The 18,285-nt window shown below is 38.5% G+C and overlaps 1 protein-coding gene across 1 annotated transcript in view; it reads right to left on the bottom strand.

Annotated features, from left to right (window-relative positions):
* LOC114669493 (butyrophilin subfamily 2 member A2-like) overlaps positions 1-18,285 on the bottom strand; it is a 72,024-nt gene that overhangs the window by 17,028 nt on the left and 36,711 nt on the right. Inside the window, exons 4-6 of the mRNA XM_028825722.2 lie at positions 11,292-11,585; positions 6,841-6,948; positions 3,031-3,057 (exon numbers count right to left, since the gene is read on the bottom strand). Coding sequence (XP_028681555.1) covers positions 3,031-3,057; positions 6,841-6,948; positions 11,292-11,585 — 429 coding nt within the window. The remainder of the gene's footprint in view (positions 1-3,030; positions 3,058-6,840; positions 6,949-11,291; positions 11,586-18,285) is intronic.

Here is an 18,285-nt window from a genome sequence, read left to right as displayed (position 1 = left end):
CCATGGAGACTGAGTGAGGACCCCGTGAGGAGGGTGATTGGTGTTGGGAGCACTGTGTGCTGTGTGGGACTTATTTGTAATAATAAACGTGTGTTTAGTGTAAAGTGCTGGTGTTAGTCTTATGGTGTTCAGACCCGAGCTCACAATATGTAGACAGTGAATGTGTATAAAAAAAACAAGGTATAATTACCACAACATTTCAACAATATTTATTTTCAATTTTTAGTAAGGACTTCAAACAGGTGGACCCTTTGAACTTAATTGGCCTTGAACTTGTATGGAATACAAATAACAATCTTTTAACATAAATAATACAAAATAAGAGTGGGCATATCACATTCAGAACTAACTGAATAAAAATACTTTAATTGAACATTCTTTTGCATGCTGCTGGGCTGTAAATGAACGTGAGAGGAATCTGGTGTATCTGTCATAGTGGGCTCTCAGTTCGGTTATTTTACATGCTCTCAATTCAGACTGCCACGGATATACTTGCGCAAATGATCAGTGGTTTCTCTCATAGTGGCGCTTCACTTGCTACTTTTTACTAAAGCCACTGTTTCAGAACACATAAGACAGAGTGGTTTTGAACTACATGCAGGTAGAATGAACATACAGTAATCCCTCCTCCATCGCGGGGGTTACGTTCCAGAGCCACCCGCGAAATAAGAAAATCCGCGAATTAGAAACCATATGTTTATATGGTTATTTTTATATTGTCATGCTTGGGTCACAGATTTGCGCAGAAACACAGGAGGTTGTAGAGAGACAGGAACGTTATTCAAACATTGCAAACAAACATTTGTCTCTTTTTCAAAAGTTTAAACTGTGCTCCATGACAAGACAGAGATGACAGTTCTGTCTCACAATTAAAAGAATGCAAACATATCTTCCTCTTCAAAGGAAACAGAGAGTAAAGCAAACAAATCAATAGGACTGTTTGGCTCTTAAGTATGCGAAGCACCGCCAAAGCTGTTGAAGGCGGCAGCTCACACCCCCTCCGTCAGGAGCAGGGAGAGAGAGAGAGTCAAAAATGAATACGTGCCCTTTGAGCTTGCAGCAGCATACTTAAAAGCTGCACACAGAAGGTAGCAACGTGAAGATAATCTTTCAGCATTTTTAGACGAGCGTCCGTATCGTCTAGGTGTGCGAACAGCCCCCCTGCTCACACCCCCTACGTCAGGATCACAGATAGTCAGCGCAAGAGAGAGAGAAAGAAAAGTAAGCAAACATATCTTCCTCTTCAAATTAGTGTGCGTCAGGAGCAGAGACTGTCATAAAGACAGAGAAAGCAAACAAATCAACAGGGCTGTTTGCTTTTAAGTATGCGAAGCACCGCCGGTACAAAGCTGTTGAAGGCGGCAGCTCACACCCCCTCCGTCACGAGCAGGGAGAGAGAGAGAGAGAGAGAGAGAGACAGATAAAAACAAAGAGTGAAAAATCAATACGTGCCCTTCGAGCTTTTAAGTATGCGAAGCACTGTGCAGCATGTCGCTTCACTAAGCAGCTGCACAGAAGGTAGCACATGAAGATAATCTTTCAGCATTTTTTAGACGAGCGTCCGTATCGTCTAGGTGTGCGAACAGCCCCCCTGCTCACACCCCCTACGTCAGGATCAGAGAAAGCGCAAGAGAGAGAAAGAGAAAAGTAAGTTGGGTAGCTTCTCAGCCATCTGCCAATAGCGTCCCTTGTATGAAATCAACTGGGCAAACCAACTGAGGAAGCATGTACCAGAAATTAAAAGACCCATTGTCCTCAGAAATCCGCGAACCAGCAAAAAATTTGCGATATATATTTAAATATGCTTACATATAAAATCCGCGATAGAGTGAAGCCGCGAAAGGCGAAGCGCGATATAGCGAGGGATCACTGTATATTGGTTTGTCCATTCATCTTTGAAAGTTCAGTTTGCTACGTCAACTTTTTTGGAACAAGTAATGCTCCCTGTTGCTCTTTAGTTTCTGCTATTTCCTTTTGTGGCATCTGCACGTTTTACCCATACACTGTAAGAATTGCTTTGATTTTCGCACCTTTGAGTGACATGAACAGACGCGCATACCACAAGAAGTTTTTTGGGACTTGAAACACTGCCAATGGCTCCCAAAAATAGAAGATTTAATGGCAGGCCACTGCTCCGAACGTTTCCACTGCTGCCACTACTGCCATAAATGTGAATGTGTGGATGGCTGGCTAGTTGCTAGGAATATCAGATATGAAGGGTTACAGGTGATTTACAGTGTACTGCATGTATTTATTTACAGTATTTATTTTTTTAAAACAGAATCCCGCTGCAACATTTCATCGTTTCATCTTAACATCCCTCTCAAAATGACCATTAAACTATTACGGTGTACTTTTAGTAAATGACGCTTATTTGTAACAATAAAAAAAAAAATAACTTGTTACTACAGTATTTTATTAAACTGAATTACTTCACCTCAGCTTTTCAATGTGGTACAAATATTTTGGTTTCTTTAAAGTAACAGTTTAAAAAATAAAAGTTGTGTTTTGTGCACTTTCTCACCAAAAAAGAATGAATGTTTTTTGAATATGGAGGTGCATGTATCCATGTAGATACAATTTTAAAGTGCTTTGTGCCAGGTAAAATTAGGGTGGTCATGCATTAAAAGTCAGCAATTTCAGATTTGATTTCTAAGCTGGGTAAGCATTACCAACAAAACACTTTTTCAATGTGACAGTATGAAGTTAAATGTTATCATTATCCCACAAAATAGAAAAGTATCTCAGTGTGCACTTATTTATTAAGTGTATATAATCTATTTGTTAATTTGTTCTTCTGTAAGGGTAATATTTACATTTTTGTTTTCATCCTTATTTATTACAGAGAAAGAATTTATTTAATTGGAAAATTACTTATTGTGTTTATTTATTGTTATTTATTATGTATTAACTTTCTGCTTTTTTAATGCTAGCTAGTATACCTCAGTCTAAAAGCTTCTAAATAAACATATTGTTTAATGACAAAAATAATCTGGTACATTTGGCAGGTAAAATAAATATTTTGCTTACCTCTGTTGTCACATTTTTTTTCTTTTTCTAAGAAAGAAATAAAAAAATACAAGTCACTCTTTAAAAGTAGCATAAAAATCACCATTATAAATAAGGAATTCAGCGCTGTTAAATCAGTGTACTAAGACGTTAAATTAATTAGAGACTCTCTACTTTTGTACTCTGTTTATAAAGATATAAAATGTACTGTCTGTAAAAAGCTATATTTCTTTCTTGGGACAAATACAGTAACAACCTCTCTCTTTTCCACATATTTTTACTGTTGACAGTAATGATTCCAGATGGACTCTTGGGTCTATGCATACATCTTTCTAGCACCCACCTCCCTCTGAATATGGAATGAAAAGATTACACAGTTTGCAGTTAATTTAAGATGCCTGCTAAAAGCTCAGTCCAAGTAAACCTCCAGAGCAGACCTATGTAACTAAATAAGACAATGGTGTTCTGCAGGCTTATCTGTTGCTCATATTAACCATTAAGGAGTTGTACCAATGTGTACAAGCCATTAAAGATAGGATTTGTTGTGTGACCCACTGATAGCCTAGCACCAAAAAAGTGTTTTATATATGTTAATTGTTAGCAACATTCTTCTTTTATAGTTTAGTTTATTTAGGTAAAGACAATGTTTTCTGCTGTGCAAATGTCAGCAACATCAGGGTACGGTACTATAATTTATTTTGCATGTGGAAAATAAAACAGTAATGCCAATCTAATATTGTAAAGGTCACCCACTTAACCTACTGTAACATGGAATAGAGGAAGCTGCTGTGTGGATCAGGCAAAGAAAAGTGTCCTGTAACTCACCTGATCAAGGCAGTTATAGAGCTTATAGGAAATTCTACAAGTAGATAGAAGTGGATTAACGCAATCTAGTAGGCAGAATCTCGCAGGGAATTCTACAAGTAGATGACAGTGGATTAACCCCACTTAGCAGGCAGCAACAAACCTATACTTCTCTATCATTTTCACTTTAGAAATCAAGAAAATGTGTTCCTATCTATAGAAATGCATTTCAAGGATTACAGTGCTTGGCCCAGGCAATGATTTTAACTATTTTATTTTAAACAATTTGACTGGCCTAAATCTCAGTACTCCAACTGAAAATTCTGGGTACTACTTACCCAGAAGCATATCAATATTTGCAGGAAGCAAAATTAATATATTTAGAAAATACAAAGACAAATTATGCTACCATCTCACCTCAGATTTATATTTTGGAAAAACTGAAAATAATAATGATTTCAGGATATGATCCCCAACTCTGTCATTCTGATGAAAAGTTTAATATTGTAGACTTAAGTCCCAAAGGCTAGTGGTTCAATTCCTGCCTGCTATTGATTGTGTGACCATGAATGAGTCACTTATATGTAAACATTTGATACACTTGTCAGTCAGATGTCAAGCAATAACTGTCTATCAAATATATTAAAAAAAACTCTTGATGTTGATTTTGAACATATTCAGTAATATGCAACAATTAGCATGGGAAAATTTTGCATTAAAATGATGGTATTAGGCAGGTGATGAGCAGTGTCTGGTGGTTGGAGTTTTGCCCAAAGAGTTCCAACTGTTGTCTCATCAGACCAGAGTACTCAAAACACCCAAATCAACAAACTTGCCTAAGGCTGCACTGCATCCAAATTCTGACTACATATGTAAATCAATAAATAAAGAAAATTAACAATACCATCTTAATTGCAAATGCAAACATGCCATGAAAAAATAACAGCTGCATTTTAACATTTTGTATATCCATAGACTACAATGCTTATCTAAACTCTGTTTGCCGTTGTTATGTTATACAGTGATGCAACAGTTAAAATGACAGAAAGATATCGCTGCAGACAGAGGCACTTCTCAAATATATGGAGCCCAGTTCTCTATGTGCGTGTTTGGCTGCAGGATGCCCCTTTTCATGAAAAGAAATAAAATACATAAAGGACAAACTTCCACCTGCCTGGTCCATTTAATTGCCTGATTAATAAAGGGAATGCTTTTACCTCCACATTACACAGTGCAAATTAATTATTAAGTTTCAGTTACCTTGCACTACTGAGCTCCTGAATGGATAACTGAAACTTTAGCTTTTTATTTTCTCTAAACATCAAGCCTTTTGTTCGGTATCTTTTGCTCTCTCCCTTAAACCTCAGCAGCAGGTTAAAATGCACAGACTGGAGGAACTGGGTGTGGGTATTTTAGGAAGAGGCCCTGTGGGTGTAGCCTTTGCAGCGCAGGATTTTGCTGCTATTCACTACATACTATTTTAGGTTGAATCTAGACGTGTATTCTCATTTGAGAATCACATCTGACCCCGTAAGACTAATTAAAACAAACAGGATGCACCTGATCACAATTTGAAGTAACACAGGAAAGAGTTTGAATACATATATGAACAATAATTTTCAGTTTTTTATTTTTAATTAAATTGCAAGCCTTTCTGAAAACGTGTTTTCAAGATAAAGTTTATTCCTTTTTTTGATCCATTTATAAACATAACTCTCTGCACTGTAAAGTGTGTATTCAACTGCAGAAATTTTCAGGGGAAACTACAAAGTGCTCAAAGCCAAAGGATTTTGTAGGTAAAACCAATTTAACAGGCAGCACAAGATCAATGGCAGGGGTGTGGGTAACTACATTCTATAAATGTGTCCACGTGCATACAGAAACAGACAAACACAAGAACAGACACACATAAACACACAGAGTAAATTATCCTGTCAATAGGCAGCCAGCATCAGTGTCTTTTGACATGAAGTCTTTCTATTATACAAGGAAATCCTGAGACAAGACTTTCTCAGAGATAATTTCAAGTCCTGTGAGACGAGACTTTTTGCCAAGAGATTTTGACAAGTTCCACTCTCCTCTCCTCATTTACAACCATGCCCACGGTTCACTCATGTCTCATTCGTGTGAATGCTATTGTCAGACACAGCTCCTGTACTCTCAGCTCCAAGCAGGGTTGGAAATAAAAGACAAAAAGTAGAAGATAAAGTAGAATGTCATAAAGAGGTTCAAAAACTTTGGCATGATACACATGCAGAGCAGGTTAGAGATTATAAAAGTGCTAAAATTCAAACATTTCAAAAACTGATAGTAAAGATCGCATTAGTGCTAACAAATGGAAATTATTACTCGGTGAAATAATGGAACATCGAAAAGAGATTGAATATATGGACATAGGTGATACGACAGAAGTATGTACAGTAAATATTGTTTGGCTTTTAACTTTAAGTCGGAGACTTGTAGATCGTCTAATTCGTGTTGCCATCAGGGAAAAGTAGTGTTTATTTCCAATGAAGAGGCGTATCCATGAGAAATAAAAGATTTGTTGTTTGGTAAAAGTGAAATCTACATATGCGAGCAGCAGAGACGCAAAGTGGCTGGTGCGTAGCGCAGGCCAGGGGGTTGGTGAGTGAAGCCCCCAGGTAATTATAAAAATATGGTGGAAACTAGTGCCCTAGGCAATCTGCACCTTCAATTATGACATCTTAGATTGATTTTGTCCATCTACTTCCTCCAGTCTCTTACGTTTTCCCATTTTTTTTATATGGGGTCGCTATTTTTGACTACACTTTAAAGTACTTGTCATGTATAGATTTCGGTGCAATTTTTCCGGATGGATGCCTTTCCTGATGCCAACCCTCTCCATTTATCTGGTCTTGGAACCATCCATTTCCAAACTCACCAAATCCAACTCAGTGTACCAAAGTTGTTTAAAGTTTGTTACTTGATACATTGATAAAATTGCAGTAAATATGTGTGTTCCTTATACTGTGACTTACTAAAATGAGTAAAATATGATGCACATACTTTTCATCTTTATCCATTCCAAGGTGATAAACGGCACTGCAGCTAGAAATAAAACCAACACTGACAAGACCACCAGCATCCAGTAAGACACTCCAGGGTAGAATTCTCCTGCAAAAGAAATGCATTTATTATAATCATTAAATGTAATGCTGTGCATATAAGGTTCTTAATTAAAACAACAATTTTATGAAAAATTTTAATACTCAACAGACAAGGCACCAATGCAGCTTCTCAAATCCCATAAAATTTAAATCAATCAAGATGCAGTGTTATACTGTACTTTAAAGAGCATGAAAGGCTACTTATTAATATTTATTAGATTTGGGGGAAAAAACATGCCTAGAAACTAATAATATGGATATTAACTATCCATCTATCCATCCATTATCCAACCTGCTATATCCGAACTACAGGGACATGGGGGTCTGCTGGAGCTAATCCCAGCCAACACAGGGTGCAAGGCAGGAAACAAATCCCGGGCAGGGCGTCAGCCCACTGCAGGAAAAAACATGCAGGCACGGGGAGAACATGCAAACTCCACACAGGGAGGACCCGGGAAGCGAACCCAGGTCTCCTTACTTAGCCACTGTGCCACCAGATATTAACTATTTCCTTAAAATTCTTAAATACCTTCTTTAAAGTATTTCAGTTTCTCTGTCATAAATCTTATCATGAACTATTTTTCTATACGAACTATCTGGCATTCTAAACATATGAGTCCACTGCCCTTTCCCACTCGACCTGTTCCAGCTTTACAATTGTCATTTGCCAGTCATAGAAATGCGATTTACTATGATACTGTAAATGCTAAAATAGTGTCCCTGTCCCTCTGTCCCTGTACTTCTTAGCATTTTATTATGCTGTTACACTGAAACAAGTTGTATTTATAGTGGGACTTCAATATTTTAACATTTCTATGCTTAAATATTCATACTATTTGTGATGCAACCTTCTGAGTTATTAGGAGTTCTCTGATGCAAGTATGTTCATTTTTTTCTGTGCAGAGAATAATAATGCAGTCCCAAAACTGACACAACATATTTTAGTTTCTTATTTTAATGAATCAAATAACTATTGTGGCACCCGGCTGGGATTCCTACCCGGCCGGGACGCCCGGGGAGACAGGAGGAGGGCTCATGCCTCCTCCAGACCATGAGGGGGCAACTGCCCTGGTTGTATTGGGGGCCACGGGTACAGGGTTTGGAAGCCCAACCCTGTAGGGGCCTGTGGTCACCGCCAGGGGCGTCCCCCTGCCTGAAGGACCCTGGACCCCAGTACTTCCGCCACACCAGGAAGTGCTGGGGGGAAGAAGAGAGGGAACACCCGGAGTGCTTCCGGGAGGACAGCAGGCACTTCCGCCACACTGGGGCGTGTCCGCGGGATTGCCGGTGCTCACCTGGAACACATCCGGGTATGGATAAAAGGGGCCGCCTCCCTTCATTCAAGGCTGGAGTCGGGTGGAAGCAGGTCAAGGTTGGAGAAAGAGAGAAGGAGGCGGTCCGAAGAGGCAGAGTGGTTGGCCTGGACTTTGGGGAAGATTGGGGCTTGTGGTGCACTTAGAGACATTGTAAATAGTAGTAGTGTAAATAAACGTGTGGTTGTGCTTAACAATATGTCTGCCTGTCTGTGTTCGGGGCTCGTTCCACACTATGTATTTTTTTTCTTGAGCACATGTTTACAAGAAATTATAGATTGCTACAAAATGGGCAAGAATGATTTGTAACCAAGCCATGCAGGAGAATATTTGTAGACTATTTTGCAAGACTATATGCAGGATACACAAGCTACAATTGTGAGTTTTTGCATTTATGAGGGATTAAATTTAAAAACATTTTTTGAGTTTCAAGACTATTCACAATTATTAGAATCAATGTGACATTGGTGTATTAATAGTATGTTTTAGGTAAAGTGCAGTACTGTTCTCATTTGCCTATTCAAATAAGGCGCAGTATACTTGTATATATCCGATTTAACCAAAATGCTGAGCAGTGTTATTTTAATTTTGGCAATGTACTCAAAGAAGAAGTAGTTTTGAAGAACTTGTCACCACTTAATTTTTACCTTTTAAAACACCCTGTCACTCGCAACTGCAATCGCCAACCAGACTCCTTCATTTTCAGTTTGTTCAGTGAGTTTGATAGCGATGCTCTTAATTCTTGTATTTATTGTACAGTTACTGTTTGTTTTTTACAGATGCTGTGCACAAAAATAATGAATATATAGTGTACACTGTGTAATACAGTACCTACAAACAAACAGGCTGCTGAAGCGATTATGCTTATTTTAATGGTAAAATTAGGTGTTAATCATAATTTTTCCAATTGCAACTAATGGTGATTGCATTTACAAAAAAAATGTGAAAGTTTGACTTACCACTTGTATAGGTTTTCAGGAACATAGTGTGCTCATAAAAGAGGGAATGTTACTTATTCTATAATATACTATATGTATAAAACAGAATTAATTCTGCTGACAGTATATTTTTGAGAGTAAAATACAGCACCACGAATTTAGCAGTACTGTACTTAGTTTTTGTTAGTTTTTTTATATAGTAAAGTCAGTTTTTTGTTAGCATACTTTACTGTACAAACAAAAAATAAAAAACTGATTTGATTTGTTTCAAACCTAGTTTTGTTAAATGTGACATGTACAGTACTGTGCAAAAGTTTTAGGCAGGTGTGAAAAAATGATGTAAACAAAGAATGCTTTCAAAAATGGAAGTGCTAATCATTTATTTTCATCAATCAACAAAATGCAGTGAATGAACAAAAGAGAAATCTAAATCAAATCAATATTTGGTGTGACCACCCTTTGCCTTCAAAACAGCATCAATTCTTCTAGGTACACTTGCACACAGTTTTTGAAGGAACTCAGCTGGTAGGTTGTTCCAAACATCTTGGAGAACTAACCACAGATCTTCTGTGGACGTAGGCTTCCTCACATCCTTCAATCTCTTCATGTAATCCCAGACACACTCGATGATGTTGAGATCAGGGTTCTGTGGGGGCCATACCATCACTTCCAGGACTTCTTGTTCTTCTTTATGCTGAAGATAGTTCCTAATGACTTTGGCTGTATGTTTGGGGTTGTTGTCCTGCTGCAGAATAAATTTGGGGCCACTCATACGCCTCCCTGATGGTATTGCATGATGGATAAGTATCTGCCTGTATTTCTCAGCATTGAGAACACCATTAATCCTGACCAAATCTCCAACTCCATTTGCAGAAATGCAGCCCCAAACGTTCAAGGAACCTCCACCATGCTTCACTGTTGCCTGCAGACACTCATTATTGTACCGCTCTCCAGCCCTTCGACAAACAAACTGCCTTCTGCTACAGCCAAATACTTCAAATTTTGACTCATCAGTCCAGAGCATCTGCTGCCATTTTTCTGCAACCCAGTTCCTATGTTTTCGTGCATACTTGAGTTGCTTGGCATTGTTTCCACGTCGGAGGTATGGCTTTTTGGCTGCAACTCTTCCACTTCTGGCCAGACTTCTCCGGGCAATAGATGGGTGTACCTGGGTCCCACTGGTCTCTGCCAGTTCTGAGCTGATGGCACTGCTGGACATCTTCCGATTTCGAAGGGTAATAAGCTTGATGTGTCTTTCATCTGCTGCACTAAGTTTCCTTGGCCGACCACTGCATCTACGATCCTCAACGTTGCCCGTTTCTTTGTGCTTCTTCAAAAGAGCTTGAATAGCACATCTTGAAACCCCTGTCTGCTTTGAAATCTTTGTCTGGGAGAGACCTTGCTGATGCAGTATAACTACCTTGTGTCTTGTTGCTGTGCTCAATCTTGCCATGACATGAAACTGTCTTCCACGACCTCACCTTGGGAGCAGAGTTTGGCTGTTCCTCACCCAGTTTTAAGCCTCCTACAGAGCTGTTTCTGTTTCAGTTAATGACTGTGTTTCAACCTACGTGTGACATTGATGATCATTAGCACCTGTTTGGTATAACTGGTTGATCATACACCTGACTATAATCCTACAAAATCCCTGACTTTGTGCAAGTGAACCTATAAGAATTGATGCTGGTTTGAAGGCAAAAGGTAGTAACACCAAATATTGATTTGATTTAGATTTTTCTTTTGTTTGCTCACTTTGCATTTTGTAAATTGGTAACAATAAACAATCATTATTTATATTTCTGAAAGCATTCTTTGTTTACAGTATTTTTTCACACCTGCCTAAAACTTTTGCACAGTACTGTATGAAATGTTATTTGATTTTAATAAAATCAATAAAATGTTAATAAATAAAAAAAAATAAAAAACTGCATAATTAAGGCATAGACCTTATGAAAAAGCAGGCAATTCAAAATATAATCTGTAAAATCCAAAGCTTAATGAACTGTTCTCTATTAGTTTATCATTCAATTCAAAATATAAAGTCTACTACTTATTCTTAAGTATAGCATAGAATGAAAAGTATAAAAGTTTATACTCACTGGAAATGTGCATTTTGGATTCCCAGTCCAAACTTTGTATTCTGCCTCTGACCAAACACGAATAGACATTAAATTCTTTCTTTATACCAATATAAGTGTTCACAGTTAAAAATCCATCTCGGTCCTCTTCCTCCTCTTCTTTACCAGTGAAGTTTCTCAAGTGTTGTATGTTTCTTCCATCTTGGTCCCTCCAGACAAATTTGGGTTTTGGATGCCACATTGTTGATCTGCACCCCAATATGTTTGAATCATTTTTCAGTGGAATCAGGAAGATTGTTGGTTGTGTCCCAAGTGCTGTTTTTGAAGGTGAAAAAATTCTTGTCAATTCATCACAAGCTATTTGCCAGTACATTGCCTATCCAACATAGTTTATTACTAAGAAAACACATGAAACCTTTAATGGTACTACAACCATTCTGGGTGTCAATTCCACACTAAGCAAAATAATTGAGTTTATAACAAAAGTCTAGTAATCTCTGGGAACAAAAAAATCTGATACACTCATTATCATAACAACATAGAGGAGATACACATTGTACATACAGTTGTGCTTGAAAGTTTGTGAACCCTTTAGAATTTTCTATACTCCTGCATAAATATGACCTAAAACATCATCAGATTTTCACTCAAGTTGTAAAAGTAAATAAAGAGAAACCAGTTAAACAAATGAGACAAAAATATTATACTTGGTCATTTATTTATTGAGGAAAATGATCGAATATTACATATTTGTGAGTGGCAAAAGTATGTGAACCTTTGCTTTCAGTATGTGGTGTGACCCCCCTTTGCAGCAATAACTGCAACTAAACGTTTCCGGTAACTGTTGATCAGTCCTGCACACTGGCTTGGAGGAATTTTAGCCCATTCCTCCATATAGAACAGCTTCAACTCTGGGATGTTGGTGGGTTTCCTCACATTAACATTTCGCTTCAGGTCCTTCCACAACATTTCGATTGGATTAAGGTCAGGACTTTGACTTGGCCATTCCAAAACATTAACCGTATTCTTCTTTAACCATTCTTTAGTAGAAAGACTTGTGTGCTTAGGGTCGTTGTCTTGCTGCATGACCCACCTTCTCTTGAGATTCAGTTCATGGACAGATGTCCTGACATTTTCCTTTAGAATTCTCTGATATAATTCAGAATTCATTGTTCCATCAATGAAGGCAAGCCGTCCTGGCCCAGATGCAGCAAAACAGGCCCAAACCATGATACTACCACCACCATGTTTCACAGATGGGATATGGTTCTTAGGAAAACACTGCATTCCAGCATTTCTCCAAACATAACGCTTTTCATTTAAACCAAAAAGTTCTATTTTGGTTTCATCCATCCACAAAACTTTCTTCCAATAGCCTTCTGGTTTGTCCATGTGATCTTTAGCAAACTGCAGACGAGCCGCAATGTTTTTTTTGGAGAGCAAGTTTCTCCTTGCAATCCTGCCATGCACACCATTGTTGTTCAGTGTTCTCCTTTTTTGGAGAGCAGTGGCTTACTCCTTGCAACCCTGCCATGCATACCATTGTTGTTCAGTGTTCTCCTGATGGTGGACTCATGAACATGAACATTAGCCAATGTGAGAGAGGCCTTCAGTTGCTTAGAAGTTACCCTGGGGTCCTTTGTGACCTTGCCGACTATTACACGCCTTGCTCTTGGAGTGATCTTTGTTGATCAACCACTCCTGGGGAGGGTAACAATGGTCTTGAATTTCCTCCATTTGTACACAATCTGCCTTTTCCAGCCTGATGAGCATCAACAACTCTTTTTCTGAGGTCCTCAGAAATCTCCTTTGTTCGTACCATGATACACTTCCACAAACATGTGTTGTGAAGAGCAGACTTTGATAAATCCCTGTTCTTTAAATAACACAGGGTGCCCACTCACACCTGATTGTCATCCCATTGATTGAATACACCTGACTCTAATTTCACCTTCAAACTAACTGCTAATCCTAGAAGTTCACATACTTTTGCCACTCACAAATATGTATGTTTTGTTCCCCAACCTACTTAGTTATCACCTTTGCCTTATGGCACGGTGCTCCATCATGCTGGAAAAGGCATTATTTGTCACCAAACTATTCTTGGATGGTTGGGAGAAGTTGCTCTCGGAGGATGTTTTGGTACCATTCTTTATTCATGGCTGTGTTCTTAGGCAAAAATGTGAGTGAGCCCACTCTCCTGGCTGAGAAGCAACTCCACACATGAATGGTCTCAGGATGCTTTACTGTTGGCATGACACAGGACTGATGGTAGTGCTCACCTTTTCTTCTCCGGACAATCTCTTTTCTGGATGCCCCAAGCAATCGGAAATGGGATTCATCAGAGAAAATGACTTTATCCCAGTCCTCAGCAGTCCAATCCCTGTACCTTTTGCAGAATATCAGTCTGTCCCTGATGTTTTTCTTGGAGAGAAGTGGCTTTTTTGCTGCCCTTATTGACACCAGGCCATCCTCCAAAAGTCTTTGCCTCACTGTGCGTGGAGATGCACTCACACCTGCCTGCTGCCATTCCTGAGCAAGCTCTGCACTGGTGGTGCCCCGATCCTGCAGGTGAATCAACTTTAGGAGACCTTCCTGGCATTTGCTGGACTTTCTTGAGTGCCCTGAAGCCTTCTTCACAACAATTAAACATCTCTATTTTAACTCAATCATGACAGAGTGATCTCCAGCCTTGTCCTCGTCAACACTCTCACCTGTGTTAACGAGAGGATCACTGAAATGATGTCAACAGATCCTTTTGTGGCAGGGCTGAAATGCAGTGGAAATTTTTTTTGGGATTAACTTCATTTTCAAGGTAAAGTGGGACTTTGCAATTAATTGCAATTCATCTGATCACTCTTTGTGACATTCTGGAGTATATGCAAATTGCCATCATAAAAACTGAGGCAGCAAACTTTGTGAAAATTAATATTTGTGTCATTCTCAAAACATTTGGCCATGACATTCATCAGGACACTCAGCTGATTTGCTTATCCTTACCTATTACGATGTTATATTGGACACAATCTACAAAGTGAGATTCAAGCAGCCAGATGGTATTGGCACGACACACTTGGCCAAGTTTGCAGTTTATACACCACACATGACAATAAATTTAACATTAACTGATCACTGTAATTTTTTTTTTTAATCAATCGTTGCATTTTTCAAAAAGACAACACTGTTGTCTACCTGCATATCGTCATTAAGATGCAATACCAATTAGCAGTAAAAAACACAAGAGGAAATAAAAAACAGAAAAATCAACCTATGAAGCCAAGCCATGATGGAATGCACTCTGTTTCTACAGCTGGGGGAGGTGTTATTTTTCAGAATGTGATAAAAAGAAAATAGGTGGTGCTTTTGTGTGAGTAAAAGTAAGTACAGTGATCCCTCGCTATATCACGCTTCGCCTTTCGCGGCTTCACTCTATCGCAGATTTTATATGTAAGCATATTTAAATATATATCGCGGATTTTTTGCTGGTTCGCGGATTTCTGAGGACAATGGGTCTTTTAATTTCTGGTACATGCTTCCTCAGTTGGTTTGCCCAGTTGATTTCATACAAGGGACGCTATTGGCAGATGGCTGAGAAGCTACCCAACTTACTTTTCTCTGTGTCTCTTGTGCTGACTTTCTCTGATCCTGACGTAGGGGGTGTGAGCAGGGGGGCTGTTCACACACCTAGATGATACGGACGCTCGTCTAAAAATGCTGAAAGATTATCTTCACGTTGCTACCTTCTGTGTGCAGCTGCTTAGTGAAGCAACATGCTGCACGGTGCTTCACATACTTAAAAGCTCAAAGGGCACGTATTGATTTTTCACTCTTTGTTTTTATCTGTCTCTCTCTCTCTCTCTCTCTCCCTGCTCCTGACGGAGGGGGTGTGAGCTGCCGCCTAAAACAGCTTTGTGCCCCGGTGCTTCGCATACTTAAGCCAAACAGCCCTATTGATTTGTTTGCTTTGCTCTCTGTTTCTGACAGCCTGTGCTCCTGACACGCACTCCTTTGAAGAGGAAGATATGTCTGCATTCTTTTAATTGTGAGACAGAACTGTCATCTCTGTCTTGTCATGGAGCACAGTTTAAACTTTTGAAAAAGAGACAAATGTTTGTTTGCAGTGTTTGAATAACGTTCCTGTCTCTCTACAACCTCCTGTGTTTCTGCGCAAATCTGTGACCCAAGCATGACAATATAAAAATAACCATATAAACATATGGTTTCTACTTCGCAGATTTTCTTATTTCGCGGGTGGCTCTGGAACGCAACCCCCGCGATGGAGGAGGGATTACTGTAGTAACTTTTTTTTTTTTTTTGGTAGACATTTTTTCAAATTCACCGAATAATAAGGCAGCACTCATTTTTCTTTATGATGCTAATGCACAGTCAAAGTTTTTAGCAGTTCTTAGCTCTGAATGAATCATCTTTAAAACACCTTTACCAAATACCACTATTTTCGATGTTCTGTAATACAGAATTCTAACACTTTGACTTTTTATCATTTTCCATTTTGTATGTTTTTTTCAGTTCTTACTGGTTCCACTTTTTACTTCACTACTTTCTTTGAGGTAAGCTGTTGTTCCTATACACTAGGTCTGTTTCAATTTGTGTATTGCCTTTGATCTAAACCCTGCAAATTTTGTAATTGTTCAAGATTACAGATCAAAACATTACATTCAAATATTATTCAAGCTACCATTTTTACAGGATGAAGAATACAATACAGGAAGGTGAGGAAAATTGGTCAGGTCGAGTTTAGCAAAGTATCTAGCTTGAAAGTAGTACTGTGTTGATGAGAAGTTAAATTTGAAGTTTAATTGCACACAGGATGCAAAAATATTACTGATGTACAAGTCTCTAAATGTTTTAATCCCAGGCATTTTCCAAGCATTAAATATTGTGTATGTCTGAGGGGTTTGAAAAGAGTGGTTCTCATGTAGAGTGGCAACAGATAAAAGCTCCTCTGTCTTAAAGTGCTTCCTACATCCATCCATCCATTTTCCAACCCGCTGAATCCGAACACAGGGTCACGGGGGTCTGCTGGAGCCAATCCCAGCCAACACAGGGCACAAGGCAGGGAACCAATCCCGGGCAGGGTGCCAACCCACCGCAGTGCTTCCTACATTGGTTCCATATTTTGAGTGAAATAAAGGCAATTGGATTATTAGTGTATTGACGGTAATTTGTATTTAGTGGGGCACACTGCAAGATTTTAATTCTACTGCAGACCTAGCTTGTGTATATTCATCAATTTTTGTCAACATCCAGGTCTTTATGGCCTGTATATTTGCCGCCCAGTAATAAAATTTCATGTTAGGTAGTGCCATAACCCCTTATGCTTTAGGTCATTGTAGAGTCGCCCTTTGGATGAGTGGATGTTTAGAATTCCAAATAAATTAGGTTTTCTTAAAAAAAAAAATGTTAATGTATATGGGGATGGTTTGAAATAGGAAAAGAAGCTTGGGAAGGATGTTCATCTTAACAGTGTTGATTCTACCTGCTAATGTGAGATGGTGGATGGACCATCTATTCACATCTTGTTAAGTTTTGTTCCATGCAAACAGCACAATTTTGTTGAAAAAGAACTTTATATTTATTTGTGATACTTAACCCTAGGTACAGTAAACTGAACTGCTAAGTTAAATGGGAAGGTGTCCAGCCTAGAGATAGAGTTCATTGAAAAAGCACCCTTTTATTCAAATTCATTTTAAGTCCAGATATCTTTTGAAAATCTAGTCCCGTAGTCCCATTCAACCATATCAAATGCTTTTTCTACATCAAAAGATAATAAGATCTTTGCGGTGTTAGATTTAGTGGGTTAACATTAAACAAACATCAAATATTAGAAGCTAAGTGTCTGCCTTTAATAAATCTAGTTTGGTCTTGTGATATTACAGAAAGAAGCAGTTTCTCAATCATTCTAGCTAGATTTTGGAGAATATCTTAACATCATTACTCAGAAGTGAGATTGGTCTGTATGATGCACATTGTAGTAAGTCCTTATTTTTCTTAGCAAAGATGAAAACGAATGCTTGGCAAAAAGTCTGAGGTAAAATTTTCTTGTCTACAGCTTTAAACATTGGTAATAATAGTGGAGCTAACTTTTATTTTTTTTTTTTTTAAATTCCACTGGGTAGCCATCAGGGTCAGCTGCTTTCCCACTATGAAGTGAGTTTACAGCATCTAATAATTCTGAGAGTGTAACAGGTTAATCCAGTTCCACATTACTAAAAGTGCAGTATCTAGCAGTGGTATCTGTATTTAGATTGTGTCTTATCTTCTTTAGACTGAGTAGACTATAAGGACTTATAGTACTCTCTAAATGTGGGTTATAGTTTTATGGTTAATGATTTTTATCTCTGTCTGGTAATTGCTGTTATTACATTGTGAACTTTCTACTTGTGGATTTGTTGAGGTAAAATCTTATTAGCCTTCTCTACATGTTAATAATAATGATGTCATGATTTAATGATGAGTTGTTCCATTTCTTTAATAGTCAAGAGGTTAAATTCTGATTGCAAAACCGGTCTTTTCCTATAAAGTGCCTCATTTGGAGACCTGGGGCCTCATGCATAACACTGTGCATAGAATTCACACTAAAACATGGTGTATGGACAAAAGCAGAAATGTGCGTATGCACAAAAAAATCCAGATGCATAAATCTGTGTGTGAACACCAACTTCCACATTCTTCTGCTACATAAATCCTGGTCAGCGTGAAAAGTAATGCATGTGCACACGCCTGCTGCCACTCCCCAACTCCGACCAGAATTATGCCTCTTTGAATATGCAAATCAATGTAAATAGCCCTTAAGCTCAGCGTTCTGTGAAAAGGAAATGGCAAAAGCATGGGGGAAAATAGAACAATTTCAGCGAATACCAAGTGGAGGCAAGGAAAAACGTACTATTTGTTGGTTTAAACAGTGGTATAAACAACAAAAGGAAGTTGATTGAGTGACAGAGTGTCAGAGAAACTCAAAAGCTCAAGTTCACAAAGTCACACAGTGCCTGAAATA

The sequence above is a fragment of the Erpetoichthys calabaricus genome, chromosome 2, assembly GCF_900747795.2.
Source record: "Erpetoichthys calabaricus chromosome 2, fErpCal1.3, whole genome shotgun sequence".
NCBI lineage: Eukaryota > Metazoa > Chordata > Cladistia > Polypteriformes > Polypteridae > Erpetoichthys > Erpetoichthys calabaricus.
The sequence above is the reverse complement of the archived record's forward strand: the minus strand, read 5'-3'. Positions and strand labels throughout refer to the sequence as shown.